This window comes from Clytia hemisphaerica, unplaced genomic scaffold (genome assembly GCF_902728285.1).
Source record: "Clytia hemisphaerica strain Z4C2 unplaced genomic scaffold, Clytia hemisphaerica genome assembly, whole genome shotgun sequence".
Taxonomy (NCBI): Eukaryota; Metazoa; Cnidaria; class Hydrozoa; order Leptothecata; family Clytiidae; genus Clytia; species Clytia hemisphaerica.
In genome coordinates, this window is record NW_027103879.1 from 12246 (window position 1) to 33195 (window position 20950).

General features: G+C 36.0%; 2 protein-coding genes across 3 annotated transcripts; one reads left to right on the top strand and one right to left on the bottom strand.

Annotated features, from left to right (window-relative positions):
* LOC136808445 (uncharacterized) lies at positions 1-2868 on the top strand. The gene is made up of 3 exons (XM_067064980.1): positions 1-1803; positions 2027-2162; positions 2411-2868. The coding sequence occupies exons 1-3, from the start codon at positions 1-3 to the stop codon at positions 2587-2589; spliced, it is 2118 nt and encodes a 705-aa protein (XP_066921081.1). The 3' UTR covers positions 2590-2868.
* Positions 2869-5443: 2575 nt separating this feature from the next.
* Positions 5444-20679, bottom strand: LOC136808414 (tRNA-specific adenosine deaminase 1-like). 2 transcript variants are annotated; one of them, XM_067064953.1, is made up of 8 exons: positions 20493-20679; positions 20083-20148; positions 19604-19658; positions 18422-18549; positions 16915-17751; positions 8262-8358; positions 6891-6965; positions 5444-6273 (listed from the first exon to the last, which is right to left on the bottom strand). In XM_067064953.1, the coding sequence occupies exons 1-8, from the start codon at positions 20653-20655 to the stop codon at positions 6135-6137; spliced, it is 1560 nt and encodes a 519-aa protein (XP_066921054.1). In that variant the 5' UTR covers positions 20656-20679; the 3' UTR covers positions 5444-6134. The 2 variants fall into 2 exon arrangements, 1 of the variants encoding a protein (XP_066921054.1); XR_010846883.1 differs by lacking the exons at positions 5444-6273; positions 6891-6965 and adding an exon at positions 7669-8003 and having other exon boundaries at positions 8145-8358.
* Positions 20680-20950: the final 271 nt, after the last annotated feature.

The following is a 20950-nucleotide window of genomic DNA, read 5'->3' on the forward strand; positions in this document are numbered from 1 at the left end:
ATGTGGGAGGATCCGAAAAAGTTCCTGAAAAAGAAGAACCCGCAACAAGGTGTTCGTCGTTATCGACGAGCGAGTGAAAATCCAATGGAAGCACTTCAGATTGTGCTCAAACAATACCGAAACAGTCCTCCACAGTCAGAAGCAGATGGACATAACCTATCCAATAATGAGCAGTCACCAGAATCATCACCCCAACGCCAAGCAAGTAACAATGGCTCAAATCTTGATCAAAGCGATGCACCACAGCAAAATATGCCGAATCCTAACCAGCTAGCCAAGTGTCTCCAAGATTTGACCAACGAGTCTGCAGGTATTCACTCCAATGATGAATGCCAAATGATTGAAGTGTTGCCGTCAGGTCAGCCCAGATTAACCATCTTAGAGGACGTCTCTTCAATTAGGACACGACACAACATGGGGCTGGGTCCGCTTATGCTTATTGAGCAGATGAGAAACACTTGTAAGGCATCTACCGATATTGTACGACCAAGCCTGCGACGTTCACGATTAAAGGCGACAGATAAGTCGTTTTTAAGGCCATTAGAGGAGGGAGCAGAAAAGGGGAAACCACTCCGTCACAAGAAGGGAGATGTCCCATGGGGCGTCCGAATGAGGCGTTGGCGCCCTTGCGATGATGGCGTCAGCCAAGATGAACGATCGATGGAATTACTTGAACACGTTGAGGAAGACAAATTTTATAAGATGACAGGATCATCTAAAAGTGTTGAAAACACTAACTCTCATACCCATTCAGTCTTTCAAACAGATGAAGACACTTTTTCAATGCCACCTAAAGACCAAAAAATAGAAGATTCTCCATCTCCACCACGGGGAGAGCAAACACCATCTATGGTGCTGGACACTGAAGGTGTTCATCAAACAGTTAGCGAACAAGAACTATGTATTGGAGATTCCCTGCTTGGGGCTGTAGGTTACGATCGACCAAAGCTCGATACTTCGTCACAGGCAATTGAGGGAAGAAGTGAGCTCTTTAAAGGTGATTCACCATCAGCTAACATCAAAGTTGCTTCTTTTGGCGATATAAACACATCACCAGAAGTACACACACAAAGATTCTCAGCTCCGGTTCTAAACACCGTTCGTTATGACGATATCTTGAGTCCTGAAGTATTTGAAAAGCACAACAAAGATGTTAAATTAAAACGAAAACAGAGCAAGACCAAAGCTACGAGAGCCAATATGTCAGCAAGCAAAGAATCGTTCAAGAAAAAGTTACCATCAGATATGTTTATTGCTCACAAAGATGAAACAGAATCTGCAGTATCATTGACGTGGCATTCCGGTAGAAGTTCATCCGGCAACTTGACTTTGTCCAATAAGTCATTAAAGATTTCCGCAATTGAAGCCGAAAAACAATCCATCTTTGAAGGAATAAAATCAAGAGGTTTATACGCCGCTTACCAAGCATGCATGTCAGAATTCGAATTTGAGATGGATAAAGAAGTTGATCAAGGACAAGCGAACGGCACCGAGGAGCCTGAAACCGAGAGAGAAAGAGGTCCAGTGATTACATATGACCTCGAAAACGAAGTAGAAGAAGAAGAAGGAGAGTATGTTGTGTCTCGTTGGGTTAGGAGCGAAGACGCCGTGACCGAACAATTGATTATCCCAGACACTCATTGGGTTAGGAACGAAGATTGCACCGAGACCCAAACATCTGAGGTTCCAGTTGTTAATGAAGTGGAAGATATCCAAATCGTCAATCAAGAACAAGAAAGAAGCATCGATGAATCAAAACGTGAAAGTTGTTCTATTGCACTATACAATGAGCGGTTGACAAAGGTATCATAAATTCTTCATCAAAAACGTAAAATAACATTCACGTACAATTATAATGACAAGTTTCTTTTTGTACAGAAGTCTAGTTTTGTATTTTAATATTAAGGAATTTCAGGATGTTTTGTCATCGATGACGATTTATCTCTAGTGATTTTCGAGAAAAGGCTTACCCAGAAATTTTACGGTATCCTCGGTCAATCTAGGGTATTTCATTTTCAAATTTTAGATCATGAAGGCCATTACGAAAGTTCATCAAGAGCAGTGCGGTCATTTCACTGAATTAGATTGCGAACATCGTGTTGGCATGTCTCCCATCAATGACGTCATCAACGAAAATAGAAGGAGCACAGTTATGAGTAGAGGTAGGATATTTTAATTCAATTCTTGGACTATCCAACAAGATTACTAATGTTCAGAATTAAAAAAAAGGCAATAAAGTATGTTATAAATATCTTTGGTAAAAATGGGATATTGGAAGTACTAAAAGACATGAAAATATTTCCTGGAAAGCTTCTTGGAACAAAAATTCCTGGAAAAAAGTTTCAAGCACTGGTACTATAGGCTTGATAGATAACATGACTGTTAATTTTCAAATCGATTTTTCTTACAGTTTCAGCTTTTATTCAACGACGAACAAAGCTTCGAAGAATGCGAAACAGAGTAAAGAGAGTGTGGAAAGCAATAAAGAAACCTGCTGTATGGTGCATTGGTGGTAGAAAAACCAATACCAACCACAATGTTGCAGCCCAAGTATTCCAAGTTGAATTTGTTGATGATGACCAAATGTAAAAAATGTTTGTTTGATAATTATTTTGAGTGCCAAAATCCTACTTCCATTATAATCAAATATAAACCATCCTCTCATCTAATCTGAGAAAGGCAGCTTTGGAAATTGTTGGTAGAAAAAAAAAAGTATTGAGAAGTTCGGTAAAAGTGTGGTGATTGACTTTACGATCGGGTACCTTTCGCTGGTTGGTTGGATTATTATTTTTGACACTCCAGTGTTTTTTATTATTTTATAAATCTTTATATTATTTTCTAATAATTTTTATCTAAATTTTCCATATATTTTACATAGTTTTTAATATTTTTATGAAAGAAATGAACATAATTTAAAAAATCAAAGCAAACTGTTTGTTTATTTTACCCGGGGCACGTTTTTCAAAAGAGGATCGGCCGAAGCTTACACGTGGAGCGAAAAAAGTGCTCATTTACATTTTGATAGCCAATGTCGGTTAGCGCTCATTATTGCAAATCAAGAAAAACAAAATTCTTACTGAACTAAAATACAAGCTCTAAGTAAACTTAATGTTAGGAAAATTTCATGTTACTAACGCGTTTGCTCCACTCAGGCACGGATTTTTCACTTATATCCTTAGGATCCTTAGGGTCCTCAGGCTTTTAGAGGATATCCTCAGGATCCTCTCTTTTGCCTTGGATACGGCTTGATAAAACATCAGTATTTTAATTTCCCAAGGATCCTTAGCTAACTCAGGAGTTTTTTATCTCTTCTTCTCAAAATATGAACCTTAGGATCCTTAGGGTCCTCAGGATATTGCGAGGATATCCTCAGGATCCTCAAAAATTTATTTTACGTCAATTATTTTTCAGTAAAGAAAGTGGTCCTTAGGATCCTTAGGCTTTCCCAAGGATATCCTCAGGATCCTCAAAAAAGTTTTTGACGTCAATTATTTCCCAACTCAATATTTGGAAGTCGTGCTAATGTAACAAAACTTTCTATAGAATCATTTTTTCATTATAAAAAGATATTATAAAAATGAGGATCAATCTAGATCTTTTTATCATAATTTGTGACATCTTCAAAAGCGTCCCGTATAATACTCCGAAGAGACTTGAAATCATCAAAGGTTTGGTTGCTGAGTCATAAAAATGTAACGCGCGCTCAAAATAAAAGTTGAACACATTTCAACTTTTTTCAACCGTTACGTCAGATAGCGCAAATGGAATTGCTTCATTTTTCTTTTGACCAATAGCGTGGAAGCTTTACTCGAAAAAGTGCGATCAAAGCGCGCGCAAGTGGAGATCGGCCTTAAGGATCCTAATGTTCATATTTTGAGAAAAAAATAAAAAAAGTGAGGATCCTCAGGATATCCTCGCAAAAGCCTGAGGACCCTAAGGATCCTAAGGTTCATATTGTAAGAAAAAAAGAAATAAAACGAGGATCCTCAGGATATCCTCGCAAATGCCTGAGGACCCTAAGGATCCTAAGGTTCATATTGTAAGAAAAAAAGAAATAAAAACGAGGATCCTCAGGATATCCTCGCAAATGCCTGAGGACCCTAAGGATCCTAAGGTTCATATTTTGAGAAAAAAAGAAATAAAAACGAGGATCCTCAGGATATCCTCGCAAATGCCTAAGGACCCTAAGGATCCTATAAGGTTCATATTTTGAGAAAAAAAGAAAAAAAAGTGAGGATCCTCAGGATATCCTCGCAAATGCCTGAGGACCCTAAGGATCCTGAGGTTCATATTGTAAGAAAAAAAGAAATAAAAACGAGGATCCTCAGGATATCCTCGCAAATGCCTGAGGACCCTAAGGATCCTAAGGTTCATATTTTGAGAAAAAAAGAAATAAAAACGAGGATCCTCAGGATATCCTCGCAAATGCCTGAGGACCCTAAGGATCCTAAGGTTCATATTTTGAGAAAAAAAGAAATAAAAACGAGGATCCTCAGGATATCCTCACAAAAGCCTGAGGACCCTAAGGATCCTAAGGTTCATATTTTGAGAAAAAAAGAAATAAAAACGAGGATCCTCAGGATATCCTCGCAAATTTTTTTCTGGCTGGTTGTGCTCGTCGAAATGCATCAAAATGGCGAAAACTAAAGAAATACCAAAAAACATCGAAATTCAACAAAATAATGGATTCTGCACCCCTGACAACTGCTTCATGAACGAGATTGTGAAGGACAATGATGTGCTACAATGTAGAAGATGCGAAAGGTTTGTCCATTATGCATGCACGGAGCTACCTGCCTACCAGATACAGCTGTGTCTCCAATACAAAAGCCGGCGCTTCGAATGTGCCAAATGTGTTATAGTCACGCCAATTCTTCTGGAAAAGATCAAAACAAGTACAGAAAGGGTGCGTAAGGACAAGGCAACAAATACTGATAAGGTTAATAATGGAGAGCAACAAGGAGATAAATCTACAAACGCTCGATTGGACAGGCTGGAGAAGAAAATCGAGAAACTTTTAGATAAGGAAGATGTCGCTAAAGATAAAAAACAAAGGACATACGCAGAAACTACCAAAGAAGAACTGAAGAAGCAAGAGGTAACAATGAAACAACAGACATATGCTAGCATTACAGAGTTAAAGAAACAAGAGGTAACGATCAAGAACTTCATCAAAGAAGAGAAAGAAGAAGTACGATGGCTGAACCTGACAAAGTGCAATATCATTGTTCACAACATTGGTGAACTCAAACATGAAACCCTTGAAGAACAGCGAACAAGTGATAAAGATTACGTCGAAGAATTTGTGAGCAACCAAATGGGACTAAAGGTAAACATCGTCAGCGCAGAAAGAATAGGAGCTCGAAAGAACGAGATGTTCAGGACGAAACGTTGGCGACCCTTAAAAGTTGTGTTAAGGAATGAAGAAGGAAAACGTCAAATTCTAGCATCAGTCCACAAGCTAAAGAAAATTATAACTGATTTACGAGTAACCGATGATTTTTCTAAAAAAGAACGCGAAACCATCAAAGAATGGCATAGGAACGCAAAAGAGAAGACAAAGTTACAAAAGGATGGCAGTCAAATAAAGGTTAGAGGAAGTCCTCGGACTAGACTCTATTTCAAGAAGATCTGCTGTGACTTACGCGTTACTGAAAATGAAATATTGTAAAGACGACTGATTTAGAGGCCAACTGTGCGCCTACAAAATGTTAAATAAATATGATTATTTCATAGAGGTCGATAGACCTGCGAAATATATTACTATAAATAAAAAAAAAATGCCTGAGGACCCTAAGGATCCTAAGGTTCATATTTTGAGAAAAAAAGAAATAAAAACGAGGATCCTCAGGATATCCTCACAAAAGCCTGAGGACCCTAAGGATCCTAAGGTTCATATTGTCATAGCTCGTTTGCTTGAGTTCATTTAAGGAAATATAAAATACAAGAGCAACCAATTCAATCTCAATACAAGAGTCGAGAAAAATTCACTGATCTACAAACCTATCAGCATAGGCGGTTTTAGACCATGTCGAACTTATCAGAGGAAGAGATTCGTAATCGTGATTACCGACGTACTTGTTCTATTGTCTTGAATCCGCCAGTGATCAGGCCACAATAATTTTTCTCCTCGTTTAAATAGTAAACTGTTCATGAGCTGAAGGTTTTCTTGTCCAATCATGGAAGACCTTGAAGAAAAGCTCTCTTTGTTTCTCGTAACCAATTGAAGAATGTTTGAAATGGTGGTATGTTCTTCCCAAACCTCCATCAACGCTGAGAAAATGAAGAAATGAAAAACATTTATTTTTGGACCATGCTTAGGAGAAAATATACTTAAAATAGAACTATTCATAAATTATTTTGAGTGCAACGACTGCCTTGATTTAAAACCTTCATCAAGGTGATTAAAACCCTTCAGTTTTACTTTTTGAAAAGTGCAAACTCCCCTGGGAATCAATTACCATATCAATATTTTGAAAACGAGGTAAGCGATTCTCGTTGGTTTTACCGTTTGGTCCGAGGATTGTGGATTCATTAGTAACGATCTGTAATTGACTTAGCTTCATGATTAAAGACGTTACTGGGCGACAGTAGGAATAGTTTTATAAGAAACAGGGACGTGACTTAAAGGGCCTCAAGTTTCAAATCTCAAGAAATAAAGCTAACAGGGTTAACTTCGATCAATTTTAGCATTTTTTTCACCTGACAGAATTCAAAAATAAAGTCAATATTGTAGATACCGGGTGTGTCAAAAAAACGCGCCTATTTTTCGATTTTTGGCGTACAAATTTCTATTGAACAAAGACAAATGATGGTAGATATTCGCGGTGTACGGACTTAAAGATTTTAATAAAGTATTTTCCGATGTCTCAAAATTTCAGATGACTCACCTTTTCTCAAGTAACGGAGAATGGTTTAAAGTTTCATGGAAATCATTGAAGAGTTTCAATTTGCAAATCGGCGTGCTGAAAAAATAAGAATATGAATTTATAATCTCCCAGCAGATTCTGATTACACTACGCATGACGCGTATTCACTTTAAAAGCTCCGTAAGAGGATCTGTATAGTTGGTGGACCGTTTTGATTTTTTTTCATCCGGTTTTTTGGATTGATATCAAATATATTTTTGAACAAAGTGATTGGCTGAAGCAAAACAATCGCACCAAAGCAAACGTCAACCGTAAAAATAAACATTAGAACCCAGTCGCTTTTGGTTTCGGTTTTTTGGCACTTACCAAAGAATAGAACACATATTAAAAACCAAAAGTCCACAAATAGGGACAAATAAATCAAATTGGCGCGATACCGCTGTACATCCGATGAAATTCTAAAACCACCGGGGAGGCTGTCAAAATTTAAAATTTCACCTGGTTTGAATTTGACATCTCAAAAACTCAACGGGGGATTTTTAACGCAATTTTCACCGGGGTAGAAAAAATTCGATTTCAAGCATTCCCGTGTCTGGTTTTCTAAGAATGTGTTGGAATGTAATTTTTTCCGATTTTGACCGGGTTGACCTAATCCACACTTCTAGAGAAGCATTGTCGGCCTCGTTTTCAAATCAAATAGTTACTTCAAAAAAAGACTGTTTTCAATTTTTATACAAAACCGCAAACAATCACAACTTTCATTATGTCTGACGAAGTTGAAGTATCGTAGCACCAAGTCTTTGAGGAGTAATACAACAAACTTCCCAGTTTTAATAGGGGCAGAAAGTGTCAATTAATTTTAACTGGGTTTACTCGTTATCCTAACGGGGCTTAAAATTTGGCCATTTTTGGCAATTTTTTTTCATTGGGTTATCCACCAGGGCAAATCTGATTATGTCACTGACACAGGGCTGTCCCTTTTGTGTATACAAAACATTATTGGAATTACAATTTTGCTAAAGGAAGTTAGGGAAGTCTTAGAGTTTGCTATCACTACAGAAAGTTGGGATATTCGTGAGGTAGGGCAAACAAGAAAATACCTAGACTATGCTATAGTCTAAGACGAATCACTATCTAAGAAAAAAGCCCAAAGCCGAAGAAAATTCGCAAACGGATCTTTTTGCCGAAAAGAGTTGCTAGTCTTCGAAACTCTCTCGCCGATTTTTTTCCGTATACCGCCCGATTACGCCATACCGCCATTTTTCCCGCCTCTACTATCACTGTAACGGACGATAACATCGTCTAGAAAAAACCTGGAATTTCGAACGTTCGAATTACATAATTCAACAAAACTTGAACAACCTCTTTATCATGTAAAGAAAGAGTATTTACCATGCAATGTCGCTATTGAAATGTTTCTTGATGATGCCATGCTTACGACCATTGGATGAAAAACTATGGATGGCACATACACCACACCATAAGATCGCTACATATAAAGAAAATTTGATGTTTGTTAGAAAAGGATAAAACTTGCAGACATCATTATTGTATTATCTACATGTAATCATTAGGTTGCAAATGTCAAATAGCCTACTGGTAAATTTTGTTGGGTCTTTGGCACCCTTTGTAAGTGCGGGGTGTAAGTAATTGTGAGTAATGTAAGTAATTGATTGTAAGTGATTCAGACCTCACTTTTAATGCCGTCAATCTGCCTTTGAAAACAATCTAATTAAGAATCCAACTTTCAATAAACTTAAAAAAAAACAACGTGGAAACAAGAGTCAAATCTCTAATGCCGGCAAATGCCATCATTGACAAATAAATAGAAAGTGTCCATATCGGCAAATGCAGACAACAGCAGTCAAAGGCTTTCGTTTATCAATCTAATCTAATGGATAAGTATGAGAAAGGGACAAAATTTAGATTGAACTCGATATTCATATTAAACTAGCTGTCCATAGCTTCAGCCAGGTTTCTAGCTCCCCCCAACAAAGTAAGGTCCCCCCAAAAATTTAGCTCCCCCCAAAAAATTGCCTTGTGCTAGGTCCCCTAATACTTAGTCAGCAAGATAAGCTAAAACAAAAACATTGTTCTCCCACCCCCGTATAGAGAAATCAATAAAAAATATATGCAGGTACAGTACTGATAAATGAAAACTAAATTTTACTTGTATAAATATTTATGTTTACAAATCTTTTGCTTTTTATATTTGATCTAATAGTAAGATAAGAGATCTTTTGAAATTAGCTAAACAGCCCCCAGAGTCTCAGTCAGATCATCAACTCCCCCCCAATAATCTAGGTCCCCCCAAATATTTTGGTAATTTTAGCCCCCAGGCTCTTTTAAGGCCAAAATATTTCTTAGCCCCCCCCCCCAAAAGTAAGGGGGGGCTGAAGCTATGCTGTCCCGGCGTCGTCCGAGACGACTCTTTACCATGATAATTAAGATCGCTTCGCTCGCTGTCATTATTGAAAATTAAATGTATTTAATATGTTTCAAGAAAATTGTCTAAAGCAATTTTTTGCTACTTTCACCAAGCTAATTTTGCAAGAAAGGTAAAAAATGGAGTTATTTTGAAAGCTAATCGTTTAGCTAGTAGTAGTTTGGCTGGTAGTTTAGCCATCGTGGCTAGCCATCGGTAAACATTCGAGAGTGACTTTGAAAGACTTTCAATAGCTTAATAAAAAAGAAAAAGAAAAATAGAATGAGTAATCAGATTTCAAAGCGCTCTTAAAAATGTTCAAAAAATAAGATTATAAAAAGGAAGGGTTTGTTAGTGCCATGTACAAAACAGATATACCTTATTGGTATTATATTTCGCGTGTTACAAAATTTTCCAGGTTTTGCCTGGAAAGGCCTATGATGACGTCATCACAAAACTTTCAACCTTCATAACTTTTGATAGGAAGATTTTCAAGGCATGTTTTATACCTCGATTTTCATCAGCATTTCATTTTCTTTCCGCTGGAACAATCAGATTTTGAATATTTTCAAAAAAATAAATTTTTGCCCAGTCACCTGATGACGTCATCTGGCAGGTGGCCAGGTGGCAAAATTTGGTGTTACTGTTTAAAATTAAGTTTTAGACCCTCTAAGGATCATCTGTGCCAAATTTCATGCTTTTATCACCATCTGGAGTATTTTTGTGCTAACAGACCTCACTAGCTAACTCGACTCAGCTAGCGAAGCACTAACTCGACTTGACTTAGTGTACTAACTCGACTTACCGGGGAGACGACAAAATTGGACCCCGCCAAATTGGACCCCTAGAATAGACCATCAAATGGATCGAAAATACGGATGTTTCTGGCTGTAAAACTCTGTTGATGGGTGTTCTGGTGATTTTGATTGTGGTGATGATGTACCTGGTGATTCTGAAAGTGGAATCAATGGTGTTGATGAATCTGATGGTTAATCTGTTGATCACCCCTAATTTCTTCATCACATTCCAGCACGATTGCTCCCATCATCACATTCATATTTTTAAGCACCATTTATTCAATCGTCAGATTCACCAGCATCATTGATTCACCATCAAATTTATCAGCATTGATTCCAACATCAGATTCATCAACAAAACTGATTCAGTTTTCAGACCACCAGTTCCATCATCACCACCATCAGAATCACCAGAGCCATCATCATAGCCACCAGAAAAATCACCACCAGATCCATCATCACTATCATCAGATTTACCAGATCCATCACAACAATCATACCTCCACCAGAATCACCAAAGCCTTCGTCACCATCACCAGATCGATATTAGAGTTTTACAGCCAGAAACATGGTTGTTACTAATACAACAATGACCGGTTAGTGAGGGCTGTACTGAGAAATATTGCCCGAGGTCAAGTAACGACCGAGCTTGCGAGGTTGTTGCGTCGACCGAGGAAAAATAAAAGCGAAAAGAGATAAAAATTTGTTAAAATTTCTGACGTCAGAAATAAAAAATGAGGGCTGTTACTATAACGAGGAACAAGAATTAACAAGAAGTAACGAGAAGTAACGAGAAGTAACAAGAAGTAACGAGAAGTAACGAGAAGTAACGAGAAGTAACAAGAAGTAACAAGAAGTAACGAGAAGTAACGAGTAGGTAACGAGAGGTAACGAGAAGCAACGAGTAGTAACGAGAAGTAACGAGTAGGTAACGAGAAATAACGAAAAGTAACGAGTTCTCAAATGGAAGTAACGAGTACTTTAGTCAAGAAAATGACGCTCCATTGTCTTGCTTTTGTCACCGGTTAATTGTTTTAAGATTGATGACGTCATTTCTAGATTTTTTTTCAGGCACCTATATCTCGTGATTGGCTTGTCCGTTTCCTTTCAAATTTGGCATGTTACACCTTGACAATATTGCCTTGAAATTAACCTAATTAGATTTTGTCAATTCTGGTGATGACGTCATCATTTGGGCCCTTATTGGTACTGGAATCCGGACACCTATATCTCGTGATTGACTTGTCCGTTTCTTTTCAAATTTGGCATGTGACACCTTGACAATAATGCCCTGAAATTAAAATAGTTAGATTTTGTCAATTTTGGTGATGACGTCATCATTTGGGCCCTTTTTGGTACTGGAATCCGGACACCTTTATCTCGTGTTTGGCTTGTCCGTTCCCTTTCAAATTTGGAATGTTACACCTTAACAATAATGCCCTGAAATTAACCTAATCAGATTTTGTTGATTTTGGTGATGACATCATCATTTGGGCCCTTTTTGGTACTGGAATCACTCAGGCACGGATTTTTCACTTATATCCTTAGGATCCTGAGCATCCTCAGGCTTTTAGAGAATATCCTCAGGATCCTCTGTTTTGCCTTGGATACGGCTTGATAAAACATCAATATTTTAATTTCCCAAGGATCCTTAGCTAACTCAGGATCCTCATTTTTTATCTCTTCTTCTCAAAATATGAACCTTAGGATCCTTAGGGTCCTCAGGATATTGTGAGGATATCCTCAGGATCCTCAAAAATTTATTTTACGTCAATTATTTTTCATTAAAGAAAGTGAATCTTAGGATTCTTAGGATCCTCAGGCTTTCCCAAGAATATCCTCAGGATCCTCAAAAAAAATTTTGACGTCAATTATTTCCCAACTCAATATTTGGAAGTCGTGCTAATGTAACATAACTTTCTAACGATATTCTTAATGTAGAATCATTTTTTCATTGATTATTATAAAAATGAGGATCAATCTAGATCTTTTTATCATAATTTGTGACATCTTCAAAAGCGTCCCGTATAGGACTCCGAAGAGACTTGAAATCATCAAAGGTTTGGTTGCTGAGCTTATCGAAGAATTCAACGGAGAATGCCAGTATTCGACGGAAAGCATAATAGTTGACATTTACCAAGATGAAAAACAATTGAATAACTCATTTCACATCCACGACATTGGGAGCATGGCAGAACATATGCATCGTTTTACAAATAAGGATCCTAGGTTCATATTTTGAGAAAAATTGAGGATCCTCAGGTTATCCTCGCAAAATCCTGAGGACCCTAAGGATCCTAAGGTTCATATTTTAAGAAAAAAAGAAAAAATTGAGGATCCTCAGGTTATGCTCGCAAAAGCCTGAGGACCCTAAGGATCCTAAGGTTCATATTTTGAGAAAATACAAAAAAAGGTGAGGATATCCTCAGGATCCGGAGGATAAATGTGAAAAATCCGTGCTTAGCTCACTGGAATCTGGACACGTTTATTTCGCTTTTTAATTCTTTGTCAAATTTTTCTTAAAATCTCACGAGGGGATACTTTGACAAAACGTGTGACGGGTTTGTGTGGGCCATAAGACCAAAATCACGAAAATGAAAAATCTTTCTCTCAGCTTCGACCAAAATATGGGGAAAATCGACAGTTCCTGTAGAGTTTGTAAAATTCACAAAATATTTCCTATTTTTTCTCATTTTAATCCTTTTGCATACCGCTCCGTTGGACTCTTGTCCCCTTCTTAGCTTCATAAAGCGTCATTATCATCATGAAGAAGAGCCAATGTACTCAAGGTTTTTTACTGATCTATTTTTTTTAGCAACGAAATGTCTGTTGTGATATTCTTGTCAGAGAATATGCATAAATAGGTGTAAAATAACAATTACAATCTCTTGTGTCAATTTTACTTAGCTTTTATGTTAATCTAAATTTTGTTCGTTCTATTTCTCTTACAAAGTGCTTTTAGTCAAAACAGAACTCAAAACTAAGAGTTAATAGGAATATTTATGTAACATATATACTATTTCATCTAGTCAATTTCAAGCTGTTTTAACCAGAATAAGCAAATTCTTTGACCAAAAGAAAATTTTGAACCCTTTTAGAGAAAAACTTATGGCTATGTACCCCTTTAAAAGACTTAAGATACCCTTTACGATCTTAGTACCCTTATGGGTCACATATACCAATCACACGTTTTGTCACCGTGAGATTTAAGACGAATTTGACAAAGAATAAAAGAAACAAAATAAACGTGTGTAGATTTGGGTACCAAAAAAGGCCCAAATTAGGTTGATTTCAAGGCATTATTGTCAAGGTGTCACATGCCAAATTTGAAAGGAAACGGACAAGCTAATCACGAGATATAGGTGCCTGAAAAAAAATCTAGAAATTTCGTCATCAATTAACTGTTGACAAAAGCAAGACAATGGAGCGTCATTTTCTTGACTAAAGTACTCGTTACTTAGGTTTGGTACTCGTTACTTCCATTTAAGCACTTGTTACTTCTCGTTACTTCTTGTTACTTCTCGTTACCTACTCGTTACTTCTCGTTACTTCTTGTTCCTCGTTATAGCAACAACCCAGAAACATCCGTATTTTTCAATCCATTTGATGGTTCATTTTAGGGGTCCATTTTGGGGGTCCAATTTTTGTCGTCTCCCGGTAAGTCGAGTTAGCACGCTAATAATTAATTAATTGGGTTTTTGACCCAGTTAGTTAGCTAATACACCTTTTCGACCGTAGCCACCAATTGCCGCGCGGGCATTTTTTTGTCCGCTTTATGCTACTAAAACCATCCCAGTCTTTTTTTCAATAGAAAAATGCGTCAAAAAAGGATTGGGACGGTTTTAGTGGGATAAAGCGGACAAAAAAATGCCCGCGCGACTAAGGTCGAAAAGGTGTATTAAATCTGTTTTGTACATGGCCATAACAAACCAACGTAGGAATACATGTCTTCACGGTTTTCATTTTAAGGCTGAAAATTGACCAATTGAAAGATCAATACAGAAAAGGCGCTAAAAAGAATTGCCGTGTGCTTCAAAATTGCTAGCGAAAAAACCTCATGAAAGAAATAGAGAGTTCGGATTTAAGGGTATTATAATATAGATACTCAGAATTCCATGTATGATAAAAGATTCGAAAGTAGGAAGTGTAAACATTCCTTATAGGAAGGTACAAGATAACAATGTAAAAGCAATCAGAAAAGCGATTTACATCGAATAGTGCTTTATATTTAAATATGAAAACTGCTTATTAATTAACGAATTAAAAAAAAATCTACTATATTCGTCAGAAAGATCAAGAGCAGGTTATATTTTAACAAAATACAAGCGTATAAAGAGTAAAATTTTCGTTTTCAAGCGTAAAGATGTATACCATCTCAAAGTATTTTTCGGTCGTTTCCTGGTATACAATTTATATCTTTGCCTTTGGTCTAGGTGGCGTTATATATGGATTCATTTTGTATCCGTTACAAACTGGCATAGTTCATGCTGTTTATGTGGCTTTCCATTTGTGTGATGTCATGCTTGTTTATTTATTTCACAAAGTATTCGAAAAAACAATATATCGTTTAAGATTCTTAAGTGCTGGTAAGTCAATTTTGTGATTTTAAGACTTCTCCATCAACACTTAATCAGCATAAGTCGATATACGTAGAAAAACCGTATTATAATTTTTAGTATTCCCAGCTCTGATATCCAGGTTGTTTGTCGATAAGAGTTCGGTTAATTTTTCAATTTAAATCTTTCAAATTAAACGAGACTTTCTTATTTGTTTTAGAATTTTGTGTAAGTTTACTTGTTGCATCGTTACAAACATCTGTTGTTGCTACTACATGGTTCACAACATGGGCTGTCTTGTCATTCGTTCACTGTTTTATCTTTATTGTGATCTTGTTGTCCTCTGACGAAAATAATGTTTATTGGAGAACCTTAGTCAACCGTCAAATATCGACTAGACCGGAAATCATTACATATTGTGAGGTCATCGAGCCTAAAGCTTACTTTTGGTCATCAAAAGAAGTCATTTGGAGGGAAGAAAAAGTATTTGAATATGACTACTGGATAGATTTAACAGACAGTTCAAAGATTGGGAAATTCCAAGCTGCGTGGATGGTGAGGGTGGACTTTGATATACAGTTTGACGATGAAGAAACAGAGAATTTATACCAAGAGCATGTGAAAACAATGTTACACGAGTTACCAGAATATTGCAAAAATGCAACAAAGGTTACCAAGACTATAATGAAGATAGAAGGGAAAAGCGTAGATGAAATTCAACTTTATTATAACTGGCCAAAGATTTTACAAGTATTGATATTCCATATTGGTCGCCTCGTCAAATTATACAGCTGGATTTTCAAGAAACTCTGTGCAAATCTTTTTACAACGAGAATCGTCATCACAAAAGTCATCTCAAACAAGAACATTGAAGTCATATGTTGATTAAAATCACTTTCCCCAGAATAACATTTTCAGTTTAGATGTAAAGCCTATGTTACATTATTACTTAAAATCATTCATATACGCCAATTTATTATGATCATTATAATCATTATTCAGGATTTTTGATTTCTTTTTAATAGGCTGGCGAATAGAAAATTAATCCCGACGCATTCTAGATTCTGGGCAAGCAAACTCCTTGAAAGCCCGGTGTCATTAGCGTGAATATACTTGAGGTGGCAAACGGAAATATTAGACCAGCGAACTTTGCCCGCCATTTGCCGGGCCTAGATAAGACTCGTGATTATTCATCATTTTCAGAGCAAATACAAATTTTATAAGAGCAAACTATATAAGAACACAAGGCTTCGATGGCCAAAATATTAAGAGCAAGTTGAGAACATTTTGTGGGCTTTGTGGACTCACCCAATTTCTTAGGAAAATACACAAAAATACTCAAAATTGGTGAAAACAAGAACATTTTTAAGAACATTTTAAGTTAATATATACTCAAAATTAAGAACATCCTAAAGCTTCAAAAATTTAGGACGTAAAAAGGACGTATATTTATGTGGAACAAAGGAAATCTTTTTTGAGAGAGGACAATTTCTTTAAAATCTCCCTCTTAGTTTAAAATTTAAAAACAGTCAAGCAATATATTTATGTGGTATCACCATTCTCAAGCTTATGAAAATACAAATGTTCTATCAGATTACAAAAATTTCTATCTACATCTACATCTACATCAAAAAAATGAATCTAATTGGAAATTCATCAAAATTACTGCTTTTTAGAAATGGAGTCACGTAGATATCTTATGCAATTTTTGTTTTTTAGAATGTTTTTAATCAATTTTAATTACTCTCGAAAAAAATGAATTTTTTAGATGTAGATAGAAATTTGTGTAATCTGATAGAACACTTGTATTTTTATAAGCTTGAGAATGGTGATACCACCGAAATATATTGCTTGACCGTGTTTAAATTTCAAACTTTGAAAAATGGCTTCAAATTATAACATTTCCCTCTTACATTTCCGGGAGATGGAGATCGATGTTCAGGAGAATCATATAATACAATTATACTAATTACTTAAGATAATAATAAGGAGAGTAAGAGGAGTAATCTCCCCCTTGTCAAAGCTCATTAAAAAATATGATCTATTGAATTGATCTAAGATAAAAGCAACTAAACTGAACAATTGGTTTGACTCATCGGCCGTTCTTTAAAAATACTCTCCCATTGATGAAAAGTATTTAAGAACACTCTCCCATTGATGAAAAGTATTTAAAAAATGTCGAGGTAAAAACCTCGGAACTCATCAGTCGTAGTATGAGATGGTTCAAGTAGATAATGAGATATGAGGAAAGGAAAAAATTGACTTACCAACACCAGATGATGTAATCTTTTCATTGAGACATCTTTGTTGAACACGTTCTTTTCCATCAGCAAAAGGTCGTTCATCAACATGCAAAACATCCACTTTTCTCATCACTAACGATTCAAACGAGTCTCTTCCACGAAACGATAAAGCTCTTGAAAAAGCTGACTCATCAAAATTTGGTGACGTCAAAATAATAGATGACAAGAAAATACCATCGTGAATAAAATTCGATAACAACCCCCCTTGAATACCCAAAGTACACCATTTTAAAATTTTGTCCGAACACGACATTGACATTGTCCGAAAACCACGCCCTGGTTTGATACGTAACGCCCCTGTGGTGTGATATTGTCCACCTTCTCCTAAAGGGTCTTGCCGTCCGCTAGGTACACATTTAGCCCCTGTCCGGAAAATATCTGCATCTTGCAAAATTTTACTTTTGCTTTCCTCGTTTTTCGATGTTAGAGAAGAGTTTGTTGTGTTAGCGCAATTACTAACATTACAAGCTTTATACCCTGACCCTGCGTTTTCATGGTTTTGTTTTAAATCTAGTTGTCCAATGTCATTATCCGGATCGCATTGTTTTTGTTGATCAAAAGATTGTGTTGTTTTTGAATCTACCCAGAGTGGTTTCTGAAGATGAAGTTTCTCATCGTATATACATTTCTCCATTACTTGTTGGTTGTCCAATGTTCTTCCTTTTGGATCGATACGTTGACGTTTATTAGTATCGGGTTGCCGGCACAATTCATCGGTGTGTTCCCTCTTGCTATCGGTATTATTGGATGGTTTATGGGACACTACAACACTGGTCTTCGGGAATATTGATGCATCTCCACCTAAGGAAAAATATCAGTGTTTTTTTTTCAAATTCAGCGCTTTAGAGAATGTTATTGAGGATTTTGTATTTAAGTCCTGAAATTCACAATTTTTAAGTATTTCCAATCGACATTGGGTTTAGTTTCTTTTTGATACCCCCATTTCCCGCACCACTTTTTCCAAAAACTTTCACGTGACTTCTGCGACAAGGGGTGCTTTAATATTCTTTGAAGGTATTTTCAAAGATGCTCAACTTTAAGTTCTCTTTTAAATTTTTTTTTCCCGAAAGCGGAGCATGGGAAAGGGTCTCTTAACTTAATTTATTATTCTTGAAGAATTTTAGTTTAATTTTTTAATCTTCATAAAATACCAGTTTTTCAAACGATATTTGTAGGTTAAAATAAGGTTAGCTGTAGATTTTATACACTCGCTCACGATTGAAATTTTATTTATGTCAAGATAAAGTATATCCATACTAATTCATTGTTAAATCTTTTACCGCACTACTTTTTGTTTTTCATAAAAGTGTTCCGACTTATCACATTACGCATATCACATTACGTAGACATCATTGAAAATGAATTTCAGGAATCATAAATAAAGTAAGTAATAACAATAGAAATGTCCGAATCGTTCGTCCGAAATATACCAAATTTATAAAAGAAAGTATAAAAGTGAAGTTAAACTTACAGGGAATTTCTGTCGTCAATAAATGGAATTGTATGTCTTCTTTCAAACGAACTTTATTGCCATCAAGAACGAAGATACTGTTTGTGTTATGACAATCTAAAGCCATCCTAATTTCCTTGTAAAGATACCTAGTAAAAACAGAGAGATGAAAATTATTTGATTGGTTGTTTTAAAACCCTCCTATAACTCGGGAATAGAAAATGTAATAAATTTTGATCGTTCATTTATTTTCATTTTATATAACTGACTTTTGCAAAAAAAACAGACTTTTTTAATGATTCCTTATCATCAGTGATTCAATTTTCAAGCATAAAAGACAAACGAGATGTTGCGGGCTTGAAAATCACTAACGATTGTGGTTGAAGCAAGAATAGAATTAACCCGGGGTCCATCAAAACTTTTTGATAGACTAAATTGTGAGCTTTAGCACAGGTGGACAACATAACAGACCGTAAGGTTTTAGCTGTGTTTGCAGAATATTATAGGCAACGTTTTTATTTGAAAATAAGGCATCGCTAATCTGTTATTGATGTTTTTCTCATTCTTTTTTAAACTCCGGTTAAGGAGTTTCTTAAAATCAGTGTTTTTCATTTGTAATTGTGAGTAAATCCAATCAATCGCGATAGTCAGGTTCGATTTCCCGATCTTTCCGGTTTGATTTCCCGATTTGGTTTGCGTTTGCACTCGCACTTAAATTTTATGTTAGATATATTAACAAAGGCTGACCCATGACAATTATCAGAGTTTGCAGCCGTTATTACGGCTGTTTTATTATATTTTTAAACTCCAAGTACTTTCGTCAAATACTCTTAATCTAATTCACTGAACTCGGCTTCATCCAAAATTATCAGTAAAAGAAAAGTTCAGTCAGAAGTAGACTCTAGTCTAGAATAGAATTGGTGCTGCAGACTTAAAAATCGCTAATGATTGTGCTTGAAGCAAGAATTTGTTGGAGAGTAGATTTCGGAAACAGTCAATTATAATATACCTTATCATAATTCATGAAATGCACCACTGCAGTGTCTTCTAACATTACATCATAGACCCAATAGCTCGTTGGTCGTAAGTGACGTAAAATCAGACAATACGTCACTTTCAACCAATCAGCTGTTAGGCCCTTGGAAGACATTGCAATGGTGCATATCATGAATTGAGTGGAAGTGGAGTATAACCTTTACTTACTTCATGAATAATCTTCTGGCAAGAACTTCTGCATGGCTGTCGTTCAGTAGTCGTCCTGGATGGAAAGAAGGTCACGTGTCATTAACACTGGGTTAAATAGGGGTCAATGACACCATGTGCAGAAATTATTTTTACATAATAGCATTGTGTTTATTCTTTTTCATGATACGGAAAGGAGGTGCACCTTTTATGCTGACAAAGCAGAACAGAACAAAGAATTTCTCAAAATTTGCGTTCGCACGGCGAGAAAGTTTGTTTGAAAATGTGGTAAGAGATTCGTTAACAACTTCGTTAAATGGTGTCCTTTAAGTCACAACAGCTCTTTTATACCATTTGTATGCATTTTTTTTACCAGAAATCAAAATCAAACTCCGCCGTTTTAAAGATCTGTTTAGGTAAAAATACAAAGGGAACAAAGAAGATCTCTTTAATTTGGCTTTTAATTGTAATTTTGAATTCAATAAACACATTTCGAAAACCTGTTTGGACACGATGACATTCTCCAATACATTTGGTACCCGTTGCTAAAGATATAACTTCAATATCTAAAGAAAAAATACACGTTGAAAAGAGATATTTGACTTCTCAAACTTTACATCTCAATATAAAGGACACAATGAATTAGATAGAAGTTGCTGTCGTGAAATTCTTCGATCAAACTGTAATAATAGTGAAGTTAAGTAAATCGGTAAAATCACGACGACGAACGAAAATTTAACAGGCTAGTGAGTTTCAACCAATCAAATTTCGTATTTTCACTAGCCTATTACATTTTTCGTCCGTCGTCGTGATTATCCTGGTATGCTTAACCTCAGTAATGACCAACTTACAAGAGTAAATAGCTAAGGGTGTAAAATGAAAATAGGATGCTTAAGAAAATAAACAATACCTTGGCCAACTTGACCCATGGTTTTCACAACACAAGCCATATTTGTCCATTCGTTCTTCGAAAGCACCTTCTTTTTCTGCTTACAAACTTTTGAATACAATTCATAACACTCGTCAACAATTCGGTCAACAATTCGTTCATCAAGTTCACTCCTGTTTTTCATTTTGACTGTGTTTCTGACTTTTTTATATCTAAATAATAAGGTAACCAATTTTCATGAGCTTGTTTAGAAAAGAAGGAAAATAACTGAAGTTCCATGGAAATGATAAAATGTTTACTTCAACAAGTGATACTTTTTGGACCTACCTGGTTATGCATTTAACACATAATTAATATCTACGTGAGCGTGACCATTAAACAATCATTCAGAACACAAACAGTGACGATCTATTAAAATTAGTCGTTTGTTTCTTATAAAAAAATCAGTTTTATTGACAATCGAATCATGATTGATGGTG